The sequence below is a fragment of the Trichoderma aggressivum genome, assembly GCF_033847375.1.
Source record: "Trichoderma aggressivum f. europaeum strain CBS 100526 chromosome Unknown scaffold_014, whole genome shotgun sequence".
Taxonomy (NCBI): domain Eukaryota; kingdom Fungi; phylum Ascomycota; class Sordariomycetes; order Hypocreales; family Hypocreaceae; genus Trichoderma; species Trichoderma aggressivum.
Window position 1 is genome coordinate 269,808 of NW_026946380.1, and position 24,195 is coordinate 294,002.

General features: G+C 46.3%; 8 protein-coding genes across 8 annotated transcripts; 4 read left to right on the plus strand and 4 right to left on the minus strand.

Moving 5' to 3' along the window:
- Nucleotides 1-166: 166 nt before the first annotated feature.
- On the minus strand, nt 167-2,982 carry Triagg1_4476 (CAZyme family GH55; the record flags this gene model as incomplete). Its single annotated transcript, XM_062898883.1, has 7 exons — nt 167-376; nt 450-579; nt 640-1,216; nt 1,286-1,979; nt 2,045-2,523; nt 2,595-2,821; nt 2,897-2,982. 7 exons carry the CDS (start codon nt 2,980-2,982, stop codon nt 167-169), a joined length of 2,403 nt encoding a protein of 800 aa, XP_062756493.1.
- Nucleotides 2,983-5,765: 2,783 nt separating this feature from the next.
- On the plus strand, nt 5,766-6,563 carry Triagg1_4477 (uncharacterized protein; the record flags this gene model as incomplete). Its single annotated transcript, XM_062898884.1, has 4 exons — nt 5,766-6,095; nt 6,186-6,255; nt 6,324-6,461; nt 6,532-6,563. 4 exons carry the CDS (start codon nt 5,766-5,768, stop codon nt 6,561-6,563), a joined length of 570 nt encoding a protein of 189 aa, XP_062756494.1.
- Nucleotides 6,564-7,412: 849 nt separating this feature from the next.
- On the minus strand, nt 7,413-8,839 carry Triagg1_4478 (uncharacterized protein; the record flags this gene model as incomplete). The annotated part of the gene is made up of 4 exons (XM_062898885.1): nt 7,413-7,483; nt 7,543-7,998; nt 8,047-8,337; nt 8,401-8,839. The coding sequence occupies 4 exons, from the start codon at nt 8,837-8,839 to the stop codon at nt 7,413-7,415; spliced, it is 1,257 nt and encodes a 418-aa protein (XP_062756495.1).
- Nucleotides 8,840-9,503: 664 nt separating this feature from the next.
- On the minus strand, nt 9,504-10,707 carry Triagg1_4479 (uncharacterized protein; the record flags this gene model as incomplete). Its single annotated transcript, XM_062898887.1, has 3 exons — nt 9,504-9,967; nt 10,025-10,306; nt 10,371-10,707. The coding sequence occupies 3 exons, from the start codon at nt 10,705-10,707 to the stop codon at nt 9,504-9,506; spliced, it is 1,083 nt and encodes a 360-aa protein (XP_062756496.1).
- Nucleotides 10,708-14,849: 4,142 nt separating this feature from the next.
- Triagg1_4480 (uncharacterized protein) lies at nt 14,850-16,620 on the plus strand (the record flags this gene model as incomplete). The annotated part of the gene is made up of 2 exons (XM_062898888.1): nt 14,850-15,137; nt 15,190-16,620. 2 exons carry the CDS (start codon nt 14,850-14,852, stop codon nt 16,618-16,620), a joined length of 1,719 nt encoding a protein of 572 aa, XP_062756497.1.
- Nucleotides 16,621-17,363: 743 nt separating this feature from the next.
- Nucleotides 17,364-18,738, plus strand: Triagg1_4481 (uncharacterized protein; the record flags this gene model as incomplete). Its single annotated transcript, XM_062898889.1, has 5 exons — nt 17,364-17,646; nt 17,722-18,057; nt 18,133-18,248; nt 18,301-18,376; nt 18,431-18,738. 5 exons carry the CDS (start codon nt 17,364-17,366, stop codon nt 18,736-18,738), a joined length of 1,119 nt encoding a protein of 372 aa, XP_062756498.1.
- A 341-nt stretch (nt 18,739-19,079) lies between these two features.
- On the minus strand, nt 19,080-20,204 carry Triagg1_4482 (uncharacterized protein; the record flags this gene model as incomplete). Its single annotated transcript, XM_062898890.1, has 2 exons — nt 19,080-19,202; nt 19,272-20,204. The coding sequence occupies 2 exons, from the start codon at nt 20,202-20,204 to the stop codon at nt 19,080-19,082; spliced, it is 1,056 nt and encodes a 351-aa protein (XP_062756499.1).
- Nucleotides 20,205-21,635: 1,431 nt separating this feature from the next.
- Triagg1_4483 (uncharacterized protein) lies at nt 21,636-23,504 on the plus strand (the record flags this gene model as incomplete). The annotated part of the gene is made up of 1 exon (XM_062898891.1): nt 21,636-23,504. One exon carries the CDS (start codon nt 21,636-21,638, stop codon nt 23,502-23,504), a length of 1,869 nt encoding a protein of 622 aa, XP_062756500.1.
- Nucleotides 23,505-24,195: the final 691 nt, after the last annotated feature.

The window sequence follows — 24,195 nt, forward strand, 5'->3', positions numbered from 1 at the left end:
CTTACATCACTGTTTGTATGGAATCACTATGGATATAGGCTATGGTACAGCATACCTACAAGTACATAATCTTGGTATTGTGTAGAGAATTGGACAAATTACACATAGACTTTTGGAAATATGGTCATTAATATATTTCATCTAGTGGTGGCATCTATACTAGGTATTACGCAAAGGGAAGGTAAGCAGCAATAAGGCCACCCCATCCGCCCTTGTTATCGGCGCTGAGAGCAGCTGCATTGCCATTTACAGTGACCATGTTCTTCACCAAGTGTGTGCCAAGGTTGAAAATCTTCAATCTCTTAGGCTGTCCTTCGATAGAGACAATGTTGTCTTGAGCATATGGGCCCGAAACACCATTAAGACCGTTGAAGAACTATTTGATGTTGTTAGCATTGAGATCAAACAGAAGGCACGAAAATGCAAGTGAGCAGTAATGTTAGTCTTACCTGCCAGAAGCCCAATCCGTAGAAAGTCAAATCGCTGCCACCGACAACACGAAGAGACCAGCCCATGAAGCACTGAAGCGAGCTTCCATCGCAGTTGGAGTAATCGGGATCAGAGTACCGGGCATCAGGCCTAAGAAACGAGTTAACATCAAAGGCACAAGCAGAAGTAAACAACTATGGGAAAACTCACGTCCAAGGTTGAGGAGCCACAGGTGCAGGTTGCCAATAGACAGTCTCCGTTTGCGCCATCAAAGCTTGCACGTTTTCAGCACCCACAAACTGATACTGATACAGCACGAAGTGCTCAAAAGCAGTGCCAACAAGCCATGTTCCGCGCTTGGATTCCACGAGAAGGCCTCGACCAACAGCAACAGATTGGCTGGTTCCATTCGTGGCACCGCTTAGTCCGTCCAGATCACGGTTGACAGACCAGCCCCAGACGCTTTCCAAGTAGGTCTGGCTGTTGGACTTCAGATGCATGAACAAGAAAGCGGCTTTGCACTGCTCGATGGGCGACTGAGGATAAGAGCGGCACTTGGTCTCGACCTCAGAGCCGATGGTTCCACCAGCACGGAAATGGGCATCCCACAGACCAACATCGCCGGGCTTAAATCCCGAAGCGTTGTTTTCCACGAGAATGGCACCAGGGAGGACATCAGCCACATCAAAGGCAATGTCGCTCACCTCGATGACGCCACGAGAGCCGGTATCGCCCATCTTAAAGACAACTTGAGGGTTCTTCTCATCCTCAAATGTCTTTCCATATGCTGTATAAACGATCGATTGATTAGCAGTGAAACTATGAGAATACGACTACACCGGGAATGATCACTTACCGCTAATAGTAGACCAAACCTCGCCGACGATTCTAGATCCAACAGGAACGTGAATAGTGCCACTAACTCGGTAGTTTCCGGCAGGGAAATAAGTGATTCTTCGGTTGGCATTAGCCTTGAGAGCAGCATTGATGGCCTTGGTAGCATCCGTCTTGCCGTCACCGGTAGCACCAAAGGCTCGGACACTCGAAAAGCAGCCGGAGCTGTACTGCTCATACTGAGGCCGCGACTTGGTCCAGTAGGCACCACTGGAGTCGACCAAGGCTTGGGGTCGCGACAGAGAGCCGCTGCTTTCGAGGTATTTGCCAGTAGTTTGATCCCTATAAACAGTTCCCTGAATAAAAGATTTAACTGTGGTGGAGCGAGTTGATCCAGAAAGAAGAGAGGCTCCTTGAGTATCAGCGACGACATGGCCGACGCGGTTGATCTTGAGGTTCTCGATGATGAGGGAGCCATCGGCATTCTTTGTGTGTTGGGAGACAACAACCTTGTCGGTAGAAGTAGCTTCGGAATCGATCAGAATGACAGATCCTACAGAGTTGTTTGGTGGGGCAGTAAAGTTGACGCCAACGTTGACATTGTTAAACTTGATACCCTGGAGAGACAGTGTAAAGATGTGATCAACTTGGATTCCTGTCTTGACATTGTTAAAAGTCAGGGCGCGCATAGCGTACTGCTGGTTGTTCAGTCGAATCTATACGCATCACCTAGATCAGCCGTTGCTCATTTGTTTTCAATTTACAGCACAGAAAAACTTACTCCAATGTTGCCTCCGGTAAACTCCAAGTCACCCATGAAAGTAGCGGAGCCGCCGCCACCGCCAGTGGTTCCGTTGAAAACGACACCCTGGTGTAGACTGTTCTCAGCCATCTTCATGTGGTTGAAACTGAGAGTCACAGCCTGGGCAGACGGCCAGTTGACACAAGCCACGGATGACTTGACGTCTACATTTGTGGTATCGAAAACGAAGTTTCGAACTTGGTAGTAGAGGTTGATGGTAGTGGGAAATGGCGAAGTGGTTGGAGAAGGGAAAGTATCCAGCAGATACCGACCAGAGAAGTTCTTGTCGGCCTTGAGGACAGGCCTGTCCAATGGGTTGCCAACAAGCTGGGTAAAGATGTAGCTGTTGAGGGTTCGTGAGATCTTGTAAGTACCGGAGGGGAAGTAGATGAGAGCTGGCTTGAGAGTCTTTGCAGGAGGATCTCCTGGACCGCAACCCCATAGGCAACGTCCTCCGGCTAATCTTTAAGCGTTAGAACGAGATATCTTCAACGATACTGGCTGAGGTAAACGCAAGTGGGAACCGTACCATCAATAGCCGCTTGAATCGCAGCGGTATCATCTGTTTTACCGTCGCCCTTTGCACCAAAGTCTTTCACGTTGCGGTAGACGGCATACGAGGAATCGTTCAGAAACGGAGAGACGCCCGTATGCTTGATATTTTCCAACCAAAAGTCTTGGTGTCGAATGACAGGATGGCACTGGCCGAAAGTGAGGCTAGCATCCAAAGACAAAGAGAGGCCGCGGTCAACAAGTCTGGGGATTTTGTGAGCATGAATTGAATCTATTGTGTGTCTAGAGACGACAAGAAAGGAGAACAAAGGAACCTACGCCTCTGGAGCCATCTCAATGGCAGCCGCATTCACTGCGGACGCGACTCCCGCGAGCCATGTCAGCAATTGAGTTGCTCGAACCATGGTGGTGCCGGTCTCGTAGCAGAACAATCAATACAGATACTCTGAACAAACTCAAGCAATCCCAATCCCATTGCACTGAGCCGCGGGGAGGATTGGGCATTTAAACGACAATGGTAAACAAGTTAACCTTGATCCAAAGTCCGGGGCAAGATCCGCAAAATTATCCGTCATGTTACACCTGCTGCTACAACCCTGACGCTTTTCCGAAGCTTGGACTTTCCCCAACTTCTGGACAGCGAATCGGGAAGCCCTCCGAAAATGCTCAAATGCAGGTTCAACAGCTATGGTTGGTGGAAGATATATAATCTGGGGTACCGGCGGTACTGAGAGCCGGCCCGAATGGCCTGGAGCAGCAGTGAGGATCGAATCATCGCGAAAGGCAGCAAGGGACGATCTTGTTGTGATTCGTGTAAATTTATGTCTACGAACTAAAACGGTGGGGCAAACAGCTACGACGGCGCAGTTTAGGCATTGAAAAGGATATATGAAATGTCATCATGTCAACGTTGAAAGCCGATGCGCTGTTACGTACAACTCCGTTGATCGATTACAAGGACACACAGCTTAGTCTAGAATCCTGGGCTGAATGATGTTAATGGATAACGTTGAATGCTGTTCTCATGTATACTTGTACAGCTCACCGCAAAGAAGCACCGCCTCTAGCAGCCGACAAACAGACCATGTTTGAGGAGCATCCATGCTTGTAATGACCCCCACAGATCAAATCGGGAAACACTGTCTTGCCCGATTAGATGGGCTGGAGAAAACTCACATTGTCATGCGCCTTTGGAATTGGGCTTGAACGACTGCTCCAGCCAGCCTGATGAAGAGGGTTCTGTTATACAAAGAAGCCATTGACCTCTGCCACCGTAAACTAACAGCAACTATTCATGATGCGGCCAACCAGTGATTATATGGGGGCATATACTTGGACGACCATCTCAAAAAAAAAAACAGCCATTCTTCGGTGATGTTGCAAGAAGAACCAATGGATGCCAGATGATGCTCTATTCTAGAAGTAACATTTCACGCCTTGTTGTCCTCCGCCTCTTCCGCCTTCAGAGTTTTAGACGAATAGTTGAAGCGGAATCTATTAATAAACAATAGACGACACTCACAATGTCCTCAGATGCTTGGTGCTGGGGTATGGAGAACTTTGTTTGTCCACTTGGTTGAAATAGGCAGTTGTGTAACCCAGCAATATGCATGCAAGGTTCCAATGTTACCTGTCACAAACCACCCCTTGCGACTACAAAACGGTGAAGCAACACGTAACATGAGCCTTACTTAACCTGACAGAAAGTGAAAAAGAATGAAAGAAAAAAAAAGAAGGCGACTGAATCTCAATCGCGTTGTTTATATAGGAAAAGCCCAATGCGGGGGTCGAACCCGCAACCTTGAGATTGCATCAGAGCGTGTGCTCGACTAAGAGTCTCACGCTCTACCGATTGAGCTAACCGGGCAAGTCACGTGTCGGTCGTTGACCAATCACGAAACGCCGATTGAGCTGTCAGTCGCTTGTTGTGAAGAGACGTTCTTTTTGCACTCTATGAAGCTATTGCATGGAAAACTCTACCAAGTTCTACCAAGTAAAAGCAAAAGAGACGATTGCTCTCACGATTGGGGTTTTTCCTTTTCTGCCGACTTCGCATGTAATGTTACTCTGGTCATCGCCTTGCGTGATACAGGATTCTCGTTGTGAATAATGTTTTGCTAGACATTGGCAATTAAACCTGCATGTCAAACATGTTGATGGCGAGTGGAGTTGAACAGAATACCTTCATGTACTACCAAGGAAGTTACCTGTAGCATCATGAAATTTTTTTGGAATACAGGGTACGTGCATTTGTCGACATTGCCCGCGCGAGACGGCATCGCAGAATTGTCTGAGACACATCGGTTGCTCGTATAACCCTGCTGGCAGTATCCCAATATCCAATCTCCTATCACGACAAATTTGCCAGCAAAATACATGTACCGCGTACTACCTGTGTAACCAAATAGCCAAAGGTCAAAACAGATTGGGTGATCAAATGTCAACCGGTATCTGTTTGCATAAATCGTCTTACACCAGTGTTACCGCCATGATCTCATCATATTTATACTGTCTGATAGCCAAGGACACGGTTATATAACGCTACCACAGCACTTTTCGCCCACCAGAGTGGAATGTATAGCCTCACCAAGACAAGGAAAAGCCCTCAAGCATTATATCTCCCAACAATGTCTTTCTACGAGTCGTTCCTTAGCCCAAGGGGCCTGTTGGTGAACAACAACTCAAACTTTGTCTGCGATGGGCCGAACTTCTCCAAGCTCCAACAAGCGACGCAGGCAACACTAAGCTTGCCATACGATGACCAAGGAATTCGCTATCATGTTGGGGTTTACTACCAAAGGAATGCAAGAGGCATTGCTCAAATTGGACAATTCTGTTGCCAACACTTGAAGCTAAACCTAACAGCTATACTCTGATATACTTATGCCCATCATGGATGACTTTTACAAGGTACACACCCATCCCCAGTTGTCGTCAGTCCTTTCAAATAACAACGCAGCAGATTACCAACCAATCCATGGTTCTGGAGGCAAGCAAAAAAAAAAAAATACTCCATTCTAAATCTTGAAATTTGAAATGCATGGAATCTAACCCTCCTAATCAGAGTGGATATCGTTCCGTGGGAAACGTATGCAAACTTATTCTGGAGCTCGCAGCTGCGGCCAAGTGGACTATGGTAAAGAAACCCCATCTTCCAATCTTCCTGAAATTCATCTGATCCCGATATATGACTCATGTTCATTTAGACAAGATATTTGATGCTCTTGAGAGGCTCTACGGCCATGAATCAGACAACAACAACCTCCGCGACGAAGTTCAGGCGAAAATGGAAGAACGCATAGATAAACTCACTACCTTATCGGATATAGCCACCGACGTAACCAACAACATGAGAGTTGCCATTGGAAATGTTACTGAGGCGCAAATTCTGGTCAAAAGGATTGGCGCTGATTTGTCCAGTCAAAGTATCATCGAGCGACTTCGCACATGCCACGAGGGCGGGCTTGACTCGGAGGAGGATTTTGACAGTGACTGTAAGGCGTTGGGAATTCTCCAGGTGAGCTCTTAACCTAGACAATCTCTAGAGCGGCATATCATCTTTTTGTACCCGTAGTTTCACGCTATGGTTGATGAATAAATTGAACAGGGCATAATAGACAAGCAGAATATGAAAGACGACTCAGGTTGCTCAATGGAAAACTTACAGCACGCTGTCGGTACGGCATTCTCTCTAATTGATACTTTGGGTCGGAAAGCGAGTGATACTGATAGGATACTGCTATAGGAGCCTCTGTCGACATCTGGAATGATCTCACTGCATTGTCTACCTATGTGGCGGAACATACAAAACCTGGACCAGGGCCTCTTCTGGGTCTACAGAAGAATAAGCTCTTGGAGATGTGGAGCGATTTGGCGACTGAAGGTACGAGAAGACCAACGGTGACTAGGAAACTGCTAATTGCCATATGCTAACATTACTCTCTGCTCTCTAGTCAAGAAGTTCCTAGACAATTACATGGGGTAACTCAAGCTTTATTGCGGCTCTAGAACCATGAACTTGCCCGTTTTGCAGAGGCGCCTGCTCTGGATGATCATCTGTTGCTCAGCTACAACTTAGCGTAGCCTTTATGAAGCTCTATAAGAAAAAGAACAATTTCAGACTGAGTTTACTTGTGTTTCAGTTGATACGTTATGTGTTGTAAGCTTCACGGATCTTGGCTTTTATAGTCCGGATCTGATATATTTCATCGGACTTAAATCTTGTCTTGGTGAGATACGGGTAAAGATTGTTAATTGCAAACTATCGTTCACTATATCTCCTCCAAAGATACCGTGTTAGCTACATTCAACCACTACAACTGTTGTCCTAGCAGTCTATTTGGAGCAAATCGAACATGCCCTTTCCATTTCAAATCAACTCCTGCCAATCCACTCAAGTCAACATCTTCAGGATTCAGAAGCCTTATCTTCCATTGCGTAAACGGAGTGGGTTCGGCGTGATATTTAGTTTCAAATATGGGATCATCCCACGTCTTTCCCCTTTCTCCTTTTTCGTTAAGCTCGTAGGAACACTGGCGAGACTGGGGAAGGCTTACAAAGCGAAAAACCTGGCCACCTCGTATATCTTCATATATTCCAGATGTGGTAATTTGCAAGTGAACAACCACCATGCCATCCTTGATGGCGTTCTTCTTTGGAAGAGCTCCCCTGAGAGTTACATCTAAGCCACTCAGCCTGTAGTGAGATCCCCCGAAGGAAACCCCAGCTAAGGCTTTGTTGGGGGCTAGATTAAAGCTGCCAGTGTATGTTTCGCCGAAAGACCTTTGGCCAGCAATTCTCCAAGTTAAATGGGAGCTGCCAGTGTTGTCAGCTATTATTTACTTCGGGAGAGCGTTGTGAATGGGCATATATTCACCTTGTCACTTTCACCATAGTATGTGAAGCCTTTTTTGTAACGGTCAGCTCACCCTTTTAGAAGATAGAGAGAGGCAGTAGTAGCTTACCTTGGAAATCGCTGGGATATTGCTCGTCTATTGTCCCTATATCTCGGGCGATCTGATAAAGATCACTGTCATAATCTTCAATGGATTTTGTGACGTCAAGAACAATTTTGCTTTCCGAAAGAGCCCAGTACATGTATCGATATACCCACACCATATTCTGTAGCTCAATTACGACACCCGTTTTGAGAGCCAATAGACGATCATAGAGCTGAGCTTCGGCTTCGAGGTAGACGTCTTCTTGACCCGTATAGCTATCAATCAAGCCGTGGAGATCTTCCACCTGCTTTGCGCAACGAATGAGTTCCATTTGAGCCTGAACATACTCATACCCGGCTTTAACAGCTTCAGCCTGGATTTGGACCAACTGCTTTCCATTGATCGCGTGCTTCCGCAGAGCAAGCCGGCATGCAGTTGCGCCTTCAATTCCAGCCATAACTGCGAATGCCATCTGATCATCTGACTCAAGGATTCAAATGTCCCACGCTGCCATGGTGGCAATGGCACTAGAGTCTGCATCCCCCTTTGTCGTGCCCGAGATTTCAGCGATGGAGGGAACATCAACACCAGGATTGGATTCAAGGGCCTTGATTGCCTTGTCCATTTGAGATACTGATGGATATAATTTGCCCAGTGCCTCGACAACTTCCTTTAGCTTCTTGAATGTCTCTGAGGTGACTTTTGCCGCGACTCGAATCGCGATTTTTTCAGCTTCTTCTGCAACCTCAACGGCTTTCTCGGCTCCGCCAACTCCAGCCGGATCACCAGCACACATTTCGCCAATGCCAACTGCAAATGCTGAGCAGATGTCAAATTAACCTCTTCCATGTAGGTAGGCGTGAATCACGACAAGATACTTACTAATGACCGCCATGGTGATTTCTTTTATTGCTTTGAGCTTCTGTTCAAACTTCCACTTCTCTATGCCATCCTGGAAATGCACCCCAGCAGCTTCTACAGCGTCATTGTCTAAGCTGAACTGTTGATCGCAACTGTCGGCTGCTTTAGCAGCATCTTGATACTTTTGATATGCCGCGTCACGCAGTTTGCCTTGCATTGTTTGGCTGTCAATAGCTTCGGAAAGCATCGTCTCCCACGCCTCAATTTGCTCTTTCAGAGACGTTGCTTTATCCTGAAAACGGTCGTACTGAGTATTGAACGCGGAGGCGGCTTTCAGTGCCAGCTGCATGGTCTCCTTGTATGTATCTAACACTAACACAGGGGCATAGGTCATATTTTGGCCCGCCATAACTCGGCCTGCAAGTTGCTGGCCCAGGGCCCCGGCTTGTGTGCTGAGCATTGAGTAGGATTTCTGACCCGCTGTGATGACTGCCACGTAAGAGCAGATGGAGATGGCGATTGACGTATTAATCCAAAACTGAACCAGCGCAACCCGTAGCTCGGTCTCGAGATTGGCTTGTAGCTTAGGATGGGTATCGTAAGGATACTTCTTGAGATATTTGACAACCACCTCGCCGTTATCGAAGGCTACAGCTGCCCCTTCTCAAAGTGTTTCCATGTCTGCAGGAACGTGATAAAGTGATCTCTTGTTTTCTTTGTATCTTAGTTTCATCTCAATAAGAGGACCATCGATGGCTTCACTGTATTGTCACTTGAGACTCGTAATCCAGATATATGGAACAATATGTGGCTGGAGATCGTCCGCCTCCCCTCCTTTTTTCCGAACCGCATATTATTCTGTGGAAAAACTGAGATATTGGCACCTACAAACAATAAAACTATCTAAATCCCGGCATCCACAATGCAGATCAGGGCAGCATATACGCCTAAGCCCCTTTCAATATGACCACAAGCTCGTTAGGATGTCACATAGAAGTAGCTATGCTTTTATCTAAATGATTATTAGTTATTATAGATGGTAACTATATATACGGTAGCTAACTTTGCTATCTTTGAAGAATTTAGTCAAAGGATTTGTATCAATGCTAGCACAAGCACTAGGATTAGGCCTTTGGAACTGGTACTGTTTCCTTGCCTGCTGCCTTATTCCAGGCGTTGATCCTAATCGTCGCCTCAATGCTAGCAGTGTGGTTGCTCACCAAATGCGAAAAATCATCAATCTTCGCATTAACAGCGCTGGCCAGGTCAGGCGTGAGGTTGCTAACCAATGGATCGCCCTTCTTGTTGGCGGGCACCGGCTTCGGGCCTGCAACCCTCGCGCCCCTTCTGGTGGAAAAGCCTCTCTTGGATGAGGTGCAGGCCGCTACAGGGCCCATACAAACAATTGCTGAATCGGCCCAACGATGAGTGCAGCTGCCACCGGGGGTCAATTCTTGACCGATGATGCTGTCGAGGTTATTCTTGGCATTGACCAAGCAACGCCAGTTTCCGATAGGATCGAGGCCACCAGGGTTGACTTTTTCGTAGAGAGCAAGCACAGATGTTTGGGCGTAGTCTTCTTGGGGAGCTGGGAATTGTTAGCATCCGCAAAACGGAGAGAGAACAGGAATACTGGAAGAATTACAGTGGTTTGCGTAGTCATCAGGGACGCAAGAATCCTGGTTGACAGAATTCAGGTATGCAGAGGTGGTACTGTAGACATGAACAGAGCCAGTTGACCCTGTTTGGTCGTTGACATAGGCATCCAATGTGTGAGTCAACTCATGGACAAAGACAGAGGGAATATAGCAGGGACCGTAGAACGTAGTCACCGCACCACCGGTACCGGCACTGCAGGAGTTTGCTGGGAGAGCAAGAATGTGCTGCGTCCACTGGCGGTCATGAATCGGGATACGACCGAAAGCATCTGAAAGACATGAATAGATTAGAGAAAGCGATTTCAACGCTATTACTTAAATGGGCTGCCTTACCAATCATGTTAACGATCGACATCTGAGCCTGATTGTGGCGGCACATCACGACCGCACTAGCGCAATCGGTGTAGTGAACATTGTAGACTTCAATGTCATAGGGACTGAATTGAGTCCCCTGGACAACTGACAAGCAAGCCTGTGGGATCCATCCCCAGCCCCATTGGTCCCACGTACTCTGAGTCGGCGTCAAGTGTTGGAAAAACACACTGTCAACATGAGGGGACAATCCATCAGTGAACAAAACAGGCTTATTCAAGGCCTGTCCCAGGACGCCGGAACTGAATAGGCCCAGTAACTGGAGGAACTTCGCCTTTGAATAGGTGTTGGTGGCCATTTTGGAATCAATGTCAATCACGCTTAATTAGACAAGATAGGAATGTATGACTGGATGGCTCATAACGTCAAACCAGCTCAGAAAGGAAAGGATATTCTCATTATATATATACTTGCACATCATCAGACTGTTCCTTGGCTTGTATCTTCGAATGCGGAAAGTATTACGTGGTAGACAAACCATTTCTTTTTGGATTATATGCCCCTGGAACCAGTTTAAAATCTCATCTTCTCAATAAGGAAGCTCAAAATGAAAGATACATGGGTGAGGCTGTCAACTGTTGGTTGCCATCAGACGATGAAGATTCTCGATAAACCGCATGAACGGAAACGATGTAGTTTATTGAATTGACTCTGTTCATAGTTTAGCGTTCCCGTCGGCTAGACCTGTATTACCAGCCTCAAAAAGGCAAGAGGGCCCCTTTTGTGGTGCGTCAGACATAAGCTTAGGTTTCCGATTTCTAATAAGGGTAAAAAATGCGGTACTAGTGTGAATGCTGACGCTCAGACCGAGTTCTGGATACGCCCTTGTCACACTATTTGGACCAATTGCCAAAGCGGTTGCGTATTGAGCGCTGTTGGACTTCAGCAATTGGCTCTCTCCATGAATACGTAATACGCCATTTCTTAGCTAGGACTGCTGCCGCACGAATGGGAACTCATACGAGTATCTCATGTTCCTAAATGAAAAGGAATCCCCCACACAGTTTTGTTACCCACCTGTGGTTTGGGCCCTTGTCAACTGATTGAGAAATGACATTTATTTTCCTAATCCTAACAAGATACTGGGACTTGAATGTCAAAAGAGCCAATGTCGAGCACAGAGATCCACATTCTGATAGCTAGGGTATGCCCGTGCAACTTAATTCTCACCGATATCATTACCAATACAATGATAATATAATCCTAGGTTGCCTATCGCTACAACGGGGACGGAGTTCAAAAAAGGTCCGAATCTATCTAACCCAGCTGCCGTGGCTTTTTCACCTTATGGCCGAAGTTGCCGGCATAGCCGTGAACAATTTAAAGGTAGGTAACCTATCTAATTATTCTGTCTTGTCCTCGTACGGGTTTCTGATATTAGCGCTTCACTCCTCAACCTTGGATACCAAAATAGTACGGGCATTAAACACTATCTTTTGTTAAGCACACTATGGGATCTGTGGGACACGATACAGATGATCATCTTCATATTCGTAGGTCATTTAATCATCTTCTTGAAGAAAATACATAAATTGAATCCTTGTAAATTACCTCTAAAGGGGAGAGTCAGTCAGAACTAGACCGTTGTCACCTTTTCTCACAAATGGCAGTTAGCCAATTGCGGATAAACAAAACCGAAACTAGTGTTCTCTAAACAAGCGAACTTTCCTGGTTGAAAGGCGAAGAAAAACCACGAAGCTTGGCGACCGTGGTGTTAACCTTAAGCGGCAAAGTTTTATTCATTGGTGAAGGTAATGGTAATAAACCGCCAGCTGGAGGTTGTGCTGATGGAGTTTCACTGTGCAAATATACAAAGATCTTTTGATATGAGAAGGTCAAGCATCTGTATGTGGGCATTTCGGCTAAAAGTGTGGCATAACATTGTAGCCTGTGTCGAAAAGACCAGCCTATCGAGACTTCAGGGCTGATACTCTACTCTTACACTACTGTTAAGTGAATCAGGTGAGAAAATTTTGGCCTAATAGAAGCGTGGCGTTTTCGATGAAATACGATATTGGCTGTGGAGATGGGTGGGCTCTGCTGCTTACCCCTGTATGTGCATGTGCTCGTATCAGACCTGCCCACTGTTCCATTGATCTGAGATCTTAAGTCTTTACTGCAGGGCTACTGCAACGCCGTACGCTGGAGCACGGACTTCCGAGTGTATAGGTCGTGTTGTCCGAAAGATCGGATTTTAATATTAGATGAATAAGGAGATAGTATGTAACTCGTAAAAATTGCCATATTCAAGGTAGGCTCTTTGGTATTTAACGAGATATTGGAACTTTTATTGGGCCTTCTTATGCTAATATGTGGACGTCCAGCCCACAACCGAGTAACCTAACCAAACCGACTGTAAACGCTGCCACGGGTTGATCGTTGTGGAATCCATGTACAATACCTAAGCTGAAGTATGGCCGTCCGTACATGCTAGCTTCGATTATGCGGTAGCACCGGGACAGACCAAGACCACGTGTAATATTAATACCCTCACAGAGCCTATCTGCTTGTTATTCGTCAAGGGTAAGTAGAGATCTTCAAACCTTTATATAAGTTATTTTGAACGCTTCTCTTCTGAACGATATCTATACAAAACAGTACTTTGACATGATACGGTGGCTCCACTACTATTACACTACAGCTTTGCTTACAAGAAATAAAAGAGAAATAAGAAATCCCGAATAGTGTATTTCTTACCACCTTGATATGATTAGGTAGTAAACAATGTTTATTTGATACACGATAGATCATTCACCCGCGTCGCACCCATCATTCCCGGTACATTTAAGTGCTGTCAGTTGACACATGTGCCGACGTTGGAACGAATAATCGAGAAGGCATTTAGTAAGCCACAGAAATGTATAACAGCAGCAATCATGACTGCAACATGGAGGATTTGGTGACTGGCACCGAAGATGTCAAACTTGTGTGGAACCCATCTCTCCGGAACCTATCTAAAGTTAGTATATGGATTCCAAACATTAGTCCAATAACAGTCTTACCCTGGCTGCATAAATGATTGCACCCGTAAGATTGGACGTGGCCATCCAGCCCATCCAATTCAATGACATGTGTGCCTTTTGAAGTTCCCATCCGTGGAGAATGAGACCATGAACAACGAATATAATAGAGCTCAGCCCAAATCCACCATAAAAGCACGCGCGCCAATGTCTAAATTGCGGAGAGATGAAGCGTGGGTGTAATGTAACTATTGCACAACATAGCGCAGTGCTGCTCGTCTAGAAGATTTTAGCGTATATAATAGATGAACACTGTTGGCCAACTTACAGTCGTCCAATAAAACCACTGTAAATTTTGGTTGCAGAAGAAGCCGTAGTAAATGGTTGGAATTCCGGCACCCCACATCAAAACAAGGATACCAAGATAATCTAATTTATTCCAGAATGAAGTGAGGGCCAGACTATGATTCCATAGGATGTGAAATCTTGGCAAATTGTTAGCAACGACATGAACAGAGGGCCTGAAGAGGTTTACTAACGTCGCTGAGAATGCGAAGCAGACTGCAACTCCAAGACAGTAAATGGATATTACCACAATATCATCAACCTGCGCGTTCGACTGAAACTGATAATAATTCCAGTAGAAGTAGAATGGCAGACTACAAAATACGATGCATCCAACCAGATGCGAATAAATGTTGATCGTTTGGTTGTGCAGATAGAGTATGCCGGTGTAGGAAATCCAGGTAGAGCCAGACGTAGGTCTATACCAGGGATTAAACTATTCATACTTTAAGGAGTAGTGTAATTAGCTTACCTATAGCCTGATAAAAGAAACTCGTTGTCTTGTTGCCACTTGGGTATTTCGTGGAAATACAACAATTTCGGCACTCTTAACAAGAGATGATCTGCCTTGTTCTGTTTCATAAGGGGATTCGTTTCCATACTTAGTTGAGAAACGGATTCTGATGTCACTCGCCGGAGAGACATTGTTTGAGAAAGGGGTCTTGCAACTGCAGTACAGCTGGTTGAGAAGAGAGAAGTGAAGGATTGTCGGCGTAAGTGAACCATCAGCAGATGACTTTCCAGTAGCCGCTCATCCCCTCAATGTTAAGTCAGCAAAGCGCTAAGGGATCCAATGGCAGCTAGTAAAACTTCAGCCCCCAAAAACTGGTCCAATCAACATGTTCGTGTACCTTCTGAAACCATCTTGAAATAACCTTGAAGCTAAGCGAGGGAGCAACCGTCCTCCCGCAGCCACACCGTTTGTGGTTGGTTAGAGGTTCACCTAACGCCTCTGAAGGATCGGCCCCTTTGAATGATGATTCGAATCATCAAACTCGACTCCCCTCCTGGTGTTTTGCCTACACGAGATGTCTTTCTCGATCCCCAAGAATGAGCGTTCAATCGCTACGAAGGAAATTCTTATTAAGTTCTGTTACTCTTTTCCAAGTTTGCGCTGGGCGCATCAACAGTTCCCATGGAAATACAACGGCCTGAATTTATAAACAACACATTTGTTGGCTATGTGCCAGATCCAGACGGTCGCGGAACGATCTCGCTACTATTCTCCTGCCTCCTCACCCTTAGTTTATGCGTTTGGTCGGCTATTCACTTAGACCTTCCGCCGTATGGCGAAACCGACATCGAATACACGTACAGATACCTGAAATGGAGTGTTCTGGGGATATTTGGACCTGAGCTTGTTATCTGGGCGGCTTGGCGCCAGTTTATTTCCGCTCGAACGTTGACAAAATTTATCAAGGAGGTTGGAGAAACCTTGTGCCGTTATGTTGCCAGTTGCTAATCATTTCTGACAGAACAGTAACAACGGCCGAGTCTCGCAATGGACGATGGTCCATGGGTTTTATGCAGGAATGGGTGGATTCGTTTTTGACATGGATACCCCCGAAATGCACGGCCCACGGTTTATCCCTCAACGTCGCCTTCACGTAACCCCTCGAGGAATTCAGCTTCTTGCTAAATGTGGCTTGCTACCTGACATTTCGCTGGAGGATATTAAAGATAAAAGCAAGACAGACGGATCGGGGAAACTCATCTGCTGTTTCCAGGTCAGCTGGATGGTAGTGCAGGCTGCCGTGCGAGTTGCGGTTGGCCTTCCGTTGACACCGCTCGAAACGAATACTATAGGTCATGTCGTCTGTGCCCTGATCAATTATGCTCTCTGGTGGTATAAGCCAAGATGGATTAAAGAACCAACAATACTCAGAGGGGAATGGACTCGAGCCATATGTGCTTTCATGTACATGTCCAGCCAAGTCAGTGCAGAGCACAAGGTCAATAGAGACGTCTTACGTGACTTTGGCGTCAAGACGGAGATGAGTGGAGTCATATACACCCCTGGTCATTTAGAGTCAGAAGCGAGAGCCGCCCCAAGAAGTGATCAAGACGATTCTGAAGAGGATATCCAACCTACAGATGAATCGGAGCCCTCAGACAACGCGTTCCCAGCAAATGGTCGTATCACAATGCGCAAGGGGCTTGAACTATCAGCACAAACATTCCACCAAGAAGAAGTGGTCAACAAAACTGGTCACAAAACAATTCCATCGGAAATGCGAGTCGAGAGGTGGAAGCTTACATGCAAAGCCATTGAACAATACCCTGCCATTAGAGAACGGCTTGATACCCCCCCCTGTGATCAAGATGAACTAAGATACCGGGAGGCTCATCGATTGTATCCTGAAATGCCGGACAAAGTTAGTCAGCACCCAAGAGGCCACAAGCCAAGTGAGCATGTCAAGGCGAGTTCAAATAAGAGTTGGTGGTGCCCATCAGAAGAGCTTGTGGTTGAACGTCCTCGAAATTGGCCGGGAGATGATTTGCTGCGTCATATGCAGGGCCATCTAATGGGCATCATTCTATGGTGCTCTAGTACGGTGTACGGCGCCATTCATGTTGCTGGTTGGAACGAACAATTTCCCACTAACGTTGAGTCTTGGTTCTGGAGGATGTCCGGCGTCTACATTGTGTTTAGTGGACTTCTGTGGTCATTCTTCAACCTCTTAGGTCACCTCTCCGGCTCAGTGTGGTGGTTTTGGTACGGCATACTGGAAGGCGCTGAACGTAAAAGGAGTCACGTCCTTATTTTCGTCTTAAGCTGCATTGGAGGGACTCTTTATGTTATCGCACGGGTATATCTTGTTTTGGAGGCCTTCATTTCTTTACGCGCATTACCTGCAGCCGCGTATGACTCCCCATCCTGGGTTTTGACCGTGCCTCATTTATAATTTTGACGAGATAGCATGGTGAGCCTAATGCAGAGGCAAGCTTTGCAAAAGAGTTTTGGTAGTCAAATGGTGCTTCCATAAGAGTTAAACATTCATTCGAGTAGATTTTTAGGATCCAAGCCTCGCTCTATCTCAATCAGAGTGTGAGGGCATTCCGTATTATATAATATCGAGATTTTGCCTCGAAGGCAACCAGAATGGCATAGAACTGTAGACATGCCTTAGTCGTGGTCACGACAATGCGTGTCTTAGATGTTAAATCAATTTTATTTTACGAACACCGGAATTCGAACTCTTGGTTCAAACAGAAGATAAAACATCAATAATGCCAAATAAAGCCGAATGTCCCATGAAGCGATGGATCCAGCTAATAACTTGTCAACGGCGGCAATACGCGGCAATATGCGGCAATATATAATTACCGCAAAGCCCGCTATGTATCTCTAATCAACATATCAATTCGCCAGCGTATAGCACCATTCAAACCCTTCATCGGAGGTTTTCGCATTCATAATGCCCTATCCCGAATGGATTAGATGTAAACGCCGGACGTTAAAGCCGGGATGTAACTTGGTGAAATCGAAGGGCCTACATTACATTCTATAGGTGGAAATCATTATGTGAATATATATCCAGAGAAATTGGCTTTGAGAAGCAAATTGCTATTTATACAGTTATTTTGTCAAAGCCAAGAGTTCTTCATACTGTCCTGAAAGTTACTGCAACACTCACCTACCTCCAGCATGAAACCGTTTGGCTTTTCCTTCTTATATTTATGCACATTGACTGCTGCATCACCTGTCACCAATGACAATCATGATTCCTACAACTTGAAGCCTTTTACCATTAACATCTCTGACGGTGTTTCTCGCATGCTAGAGCGTATTCGAGATACCGAACTGCCGGATAATATCCCTCAATATCCAGGGAATGAAGCTGGCATCAGTCTAGATACTCTAAAAGCCTTCAAAAACCAGTGGCTCGTTGACTTTGATTGGCGCAAAGAAGAAAAATCACTGAACAGGTGTAGTTTATGAAACATGATACTGTTTATAATTGTTATTCTAATCATATGCCGTTCAAGGTACAACCATTTCACAGCCAAAATAGAGAATCTTGATGTGCATTTCATACATGAAAAGTCAAATGAACCGGATGCGATCCCACTAATTCTCTACCACGGTTGGCCAGGGTCATTTCTCGAATTCATTCCAATCATAAAAGGCCTCACACAGAAAGCAAAGACATCTACTGGGAAACGGGTTTCATTTGACGTGGTTGTACCATCACTACCAGGCTTCGCGTTCTCATCCGCTCCAGGAGCTAACTGGACTGTGGACGATTCCGCCCGTGTGTTCAACACTCTGATGACAAAAGTCTTAGGGTATAAGACCTATGCAGTTCATGGTACCGATTGGGGCACAGGCGTAGCGTGGGGTCAGTTCGATGGGTTCAATACCTCAGCAAGAGCTGCACACCTTGCCTTATTGCCTTTTCTACCCTTAACTCCAGAACAGCTGAAGGCTGAAAATATTACGCTAAATACACCTCTTGATCAATTCGAAGAGCAGAGATATGTTGACTGGTCAGCTACGGGGAGCGCGTACTTTAGTGAGGAAAGTACAAAGGTAAGCTGCACCATACCGCCGCGCTAGGTTCTATACACTGACGCAGAATTAGCCTAATGATATTGGCCTTGTGCTATACGATAACCCGATCGGACAGCTGGTGTGGATTGGAGAGAAGTATATTGAATGTATGGGCTTTTGTGTGTACTCACTTTTGATGAAACATCAGCTAATTATCTCAGGGTCGGATCCCAAGGCGGGCACCAGCCCATCCGTGTTGACTCACAATGAGATTCTTCGCATCATATCCCTTTATTATCTGACCAAATCAATCTTGACATCCGGATACATCTACTTCCAGAATCCTATCGGCCAAACTGGATTTCGATACAATTATACGAGGGCCCGCACGGATGCTCCCATGCTCTTCAGTGGCTTCAAATACAATGTCCATTATTGGCCACGCGAATTAATTGAAACCGTGGGCAATTTGGTCCATTACCGAAGTGGGAAACCTTTGCTCAAGTTACTTGGATCTCCAATGTACTAACAGAGCCGAATAGACCATGACTTCGGTGGGCACTTCCCTGGGTTGGATAATCCCCCTGCTTTAATAGAAGATATACGAGAAATTGGGAGCCATTGGAAATAGAAATCGGGAGGATGAACATAAGTAGAACTAGTACGGTTCACTGTATGATTTCGGGAGTCACGAGGTAAATTCACATGAGTCTACAATTTCTTTTTACTCAATTTATTAGAGTAGACACTTCATGAGGTACATAACGCTCCTTGTGGCTGTAATCTAACGGCCCGCAATTCCCAGGTGATACACATGCGCAAAATGAAGGCTTTGAATGTAATTTCAGTTTCGGCTCAACTTTACGTGGCTTAAAAGAGAAAATGTCGGGCAACAGCTGTGCCAATAACTGTGAGAGCTAGAGTTTCCCACGACAGTGGTCGTGTAGTTATCGCAGTATTGGTGGGAACAGTGGGAATATTTCCACTCAGAAGCTATTGTTAAGGGTAATAAGCATTCATACTGCCATAGACCAAAACATGGCCACAGTGGACGCAACGTACCTTATCAATAGTGTGGACAACGCCGTTTTGAATGAGAGAATCTCCTCCTAGAATTCGGGCACCATTCAAATAGGCAACATCATCTTTGATTACAACAGAGACATTGGAGCCACCAAGAGTGCGGACAGTCAGCCCATCGACAAGCCAAGGTGAATACAGCGGGAATGATGGGCTGACAATGATATGCTCTTTCAGTACCTGCCCAAGTTGGGCCTGTGTAAGTGTGCTAGAAAGGGTGAACACATCATTGCTTGGTGCCAGGACAGTAATGGACCCTGTGTTTTCAAGAGCTTCAACTATGCCTGCTTGTTGCAAAGCTTCAGCGAACTTGACCTCGCCTAATGTCTGAAGAGTTGACGATAAGTTCCCTGGTAGGCTAAGGAGCGCATCAATGGGGCGAATAACGCCACTGTTGAAAGGAATGTCGGGACCTGTAACTTTGGAAGTTTTCCCTGAGCCTGAAAACACGAATGGAAGCGATGCAGCAGGAACGCTCCTCTCAACGAGAGTTTGGTTATTCCCGGGGCCGAGGCGCACTGATGGGCTTTGATACAGCGTCTCGAGGACAGTTCCTAGAGAGGCCGTCCGCTTCCGGAATCGCCTTGCAGAGGAGTTGTTTTGACCGCCAGCAGAAGGATCAATATACTCATTTTTGATCGCATTTGAAAAGTAGAGCGAGTTCTCGAGGCCGGAGGCAGCGCCAGCTTGACGGCGGGAGACAGTAGAATTGACGCCAACAACGAAAGCACCATTGCTTGGGGCATATACAACAACGCCAGGATTGGCAAGCACAGGCTGGCTTGCCTGAAGTCGTTTAGCAAATTCTGTGAACCCGTTTTGTTCTAAGACCGACAAGAGCGACTGTGGCGACTGTGCGAGAGTCACAGAAGCCGCGTAAAGGCCAAAGAGTGTAAGGAGGTGTTGTTTGTGCATTGCATGAATTGGGGGTGTGTGATCTGCGGGGTATAACAGAGGAAGAGATGAATGAGGAGGGCGATTTGATCGGGTACAGGTTGGGGGCCATTGAAGTGAGACAACATTATTTATCCTCTTCCGCGAACTTACAAGTGAGTTTGACTCTAAACGTTACCTAGTCTACTGTACGAAGAGCCTCAAAATAGGTACGTTCTCGCAGGGACAGGACCCAGCTGAATACGCCATTTTTAGATGTTCAATCACAATGGGGGCCATGCAGCTAACGACGGTGAGTCTCAACTAGGTTAAGACAACAACGGTGCCTCAGAGTTCTATCTGCCTATCAGAATCCGGTTCGGTGACGGTTTTCTTGGCGGGCCATCGTGGGCTAAGGTTATTCGGTAGTCTCTACATTGTCATATGCAGGCAGGCCTTTTCAGCCGCATGGGGAGACCCACAAGACATGCCAGGGGATAGATGAAGCGGAAATAATGAGGCGTGTAAGTACACTCTGTATGAGCAGTCATATTTGGTGAGTCGCAATACACAGTCGAATTGACACAAGCATGTCCCTCCTGACAATATGGCGTTGATTGTGACACACTTGCTTTCACTCGTCTCCTCATTGGGTACAGATGCGGCTTTAGGCAGCGAGAAGCAAAAAGGGTATCAATCAATTAATATCCATTCATGATAATGCCTAACAATTACCTTCGCCTCATAACCATATAGCCTATCAATTTGTTGTCTGGTGCAAATCCACGGAATTCGGCAAAGAAAGCACCTATGCTGCCTACAGGTTTATATCATTTCTCACGCAATGATCACGCTAGGTGACAACACCCAGGAAAACATTGATCAATATGACGATTACAATCTCAATACAGAAATCAAAGAATGAGACAAAGACTTATTCACGACTATTTGGAACTGGATATGAGATGGAGAGTGGAGGGGTGTTTTGATTGTAAGAATTGCAGCGAAAGTTGGTATGTGTTTTGAACAATCCGTGACTCTTCACATCTCAAATGGATGAACCCTTGCCCATCACAGCCGATTCGGCGCTTTTCTACCCAATCTTTGAGGCTCGTTGACTTCCCCTCTGTAGATTGACACCCCATTTGGCAAGCGTCCTGCCTAAGACGTGGCAGCACGCATGAAGATTTGGGGACTAACCAGTCACATTGAGCCAAGTGGAAGGATGGATGCAGTAGATAGAATTCGCTAGAGCTGAATTATGCAAGACTGTTTATTTCGTTAAAATGGAGGTGTGGTTGGGCCCCTCTTCCGAGCAGTATCTGGGTTATTCGAGTGTCGGCCTTCGCATCTCATGCTACCAGAGAGCATAGGTTTATATTTAAGTTTGCAATATCAGTAGCGTTAAGTTACTACGATGTAGGAATTATGACATGAATCTCTTCACCTAATCTTCCTGTCAATCAACTCATAATGGTTGACATATCACTAGTAGACGATTCCTATGTGCTTCACCGCCCCTTCTTTGTACCGACCAAAGATGGCGCCGTCTGGGCGATAACATTTACCACCTATGGCGGAACAATCCTAACAGCCGGAATCTCCGTTATTCTGACCTTGGTTTTTGTGGCACTCTGGGATCTTATCTGCTTTATTGCCATAGTATTTCCTGGAGCAACGACTCGGCGGCGACATCTTGCTCTGGTAACCCTTTGGAATTCCAACGACTCTTGGTTTGCTTTCAAAGAACTGGCAAAATATGCATTCCATTACTTTGGATCCGAATCTGATTTCGCTTACGGTCTCATATTCTGCGTCCTAGCGTTCATCATCTACGGTGGCAGCTTGTCACTGGGGATCGTTGGGCCCTCGTTGATGCAAGTCGGGACTGTTGCACCTGCACGACCGAGTGCCGTCTACTATCCTAGTTTGATCAACGACACGACCACTCAACTCGAAAACTACGGGATACTCTCTCCCGCAAACCTACGTGCCCTCGGCAGTGTGGATGCCTCCCTCGGTACACTAGGAGACAATGTGAAAATAGAAGAGCCAATCCTTCTTGGCCAAGTGGGAGGTGAAAATATCTATCAGTATTCGTACACCTACTCACTCACTGGAATTGATATCGGCCTCCAACACGGTTCCGAGCTTGCATTAAATGCTACAGGCTCTTGTAGAACCGAGTATGGGTGGATCTCAAACGCCTCGAATGCAAATACGGACGTATATCGCTTGTGGGATGATGCCACCCAAGGGGCAGTGGTCCCCATCAATCCGTATGCTCTTCAAGATGCTCCGAAAGCGACATTCCAATTTCATCCAAACGCAGTCAATCAGTCTATCCAAAATGGCAACATCTCCTTTGCTATTGTGGCTTGGTCAGCCCACAGAGCGAGCATCAAACAAGGAGATGATCCGTGGTATAAGACAGAAGTTCGGACGGAGAATATTTCGGTTCCTTTCAACGCGCCCTTTTGGGTCCAGCGATCAAGACCAGCGCTCTCCTGCTGGCAACAAGACAGCTGGACCTACGGTTCCCAAAACGTCACAAACATCTACGGCCTTCGAGAATTGAAAGGCATAAAGATTAAACCCGTTCTGCTCAGTGTCTTGGAAAGAGCTTTGGGTCTTCCGGTGGTGGTGAACTTGGGCAACGGAGGTGGTCTATCGGCACTTAAATCCGCAAGCACAAGCCCCAACGGCGCCATAAACGCAGAAGTTTCAAGCATCGCCGACGACCTGAAGCGTCTGATTCTGGCCAGCTTTGTATTGACACGGAATGTCCTTTTGGATACCACGACGTATAAGGCTGGCAGTGGACTGGACAACATTATGCAAGACGAGAATGGTGATCCTGCCGATGGCGCGGGTGATTTTGTTCTCTCAAGCCCCAACTTCCAAACCTTTTCCATGGTTGGCATGATTGTCCTCTTGGTGGTCTTTGTTACTCTCTTCGTCATAAACATGCTTTTGCATCAATTTCTTCGTTTTTACACTGAGAAGAACCCAAATGGGAAGGCCGGAGGTAAAACGATGCTGTTCAAAGTATTGCCAGCAGCCCAGCTATTCCGGCGTGTTTACGAACCCAGAGTCGAGAGTCAAGTGGATGCATTGTGGCCATGCTCTGCTGGCTTCCCATTAAAAGAGGATAAAACGGAATTTAGAGTGGACAAGTGTCCGGTAGGGGATGCAAATTGCAATGGCCATATCAATGGCGAGCTTCGTGGGCCAGAGCCTGTAGCTCAAATCAGTGAGGAAAACGCAACCACCACCACCGCCGAGTCATTGACGGCGAAGGAAAAGGCGACTGTGGATATCCAGCAGACTCACATAAATTGAGTTGAATCGCAGGCTGCTCGGCATTGGTTTGGCCTGATATTATTCGCGCAGTTTTTGTATTGATTGCTGTCTTTTTCCACCAAATTGGATTTGGAATGATTGAAGCACTTGACAATGCGTATATGAGATCCATACAATACAGTGGGATCCCTGGTGTTCATTTCGCCAACCGTAATTATGCGCTTGATCGTGCCTTGTTGCAGATATTCGAGGCATCATCTCCACCCGAGTCTCGAATCCGCTCTGAATGCACCGGCTCGCATCAATTATCTGAGTCTGTGCTAGTCTGGAGCCACAATCTCTTGGTCTGTTCTGTTCCCGCGATCCGGTAGAAACGGACGTGGGTCGCTGACGCTTAACGCGGATCCTCCCTCAGTAGCGTCGCATTGATCCCTGTAACATCCCCCGCAGGCCTTTCTGAGCTATAAAAACAGCGCCGTCTCCCGTCTAAGCCTCAAACTTGTCTTGTTCTCTTGCACTCAACGTCGGCCTATGTAGACAATGCCCTTCTTAAGTAAAGAATCACCCGTCCTCTCTCAATATCTGGTACAACAGCCCGTGAAAGAACAAATCGCCGAGTGGTTAACACCGAAACGGGTTGACTGAGCCGTGCCTACTGCAGAGGCCGAAAACGGCGCGGCGAAGACGGAGCGCAACGTCTAGGTTCGAACACCGGCTGGTCTACCAATTT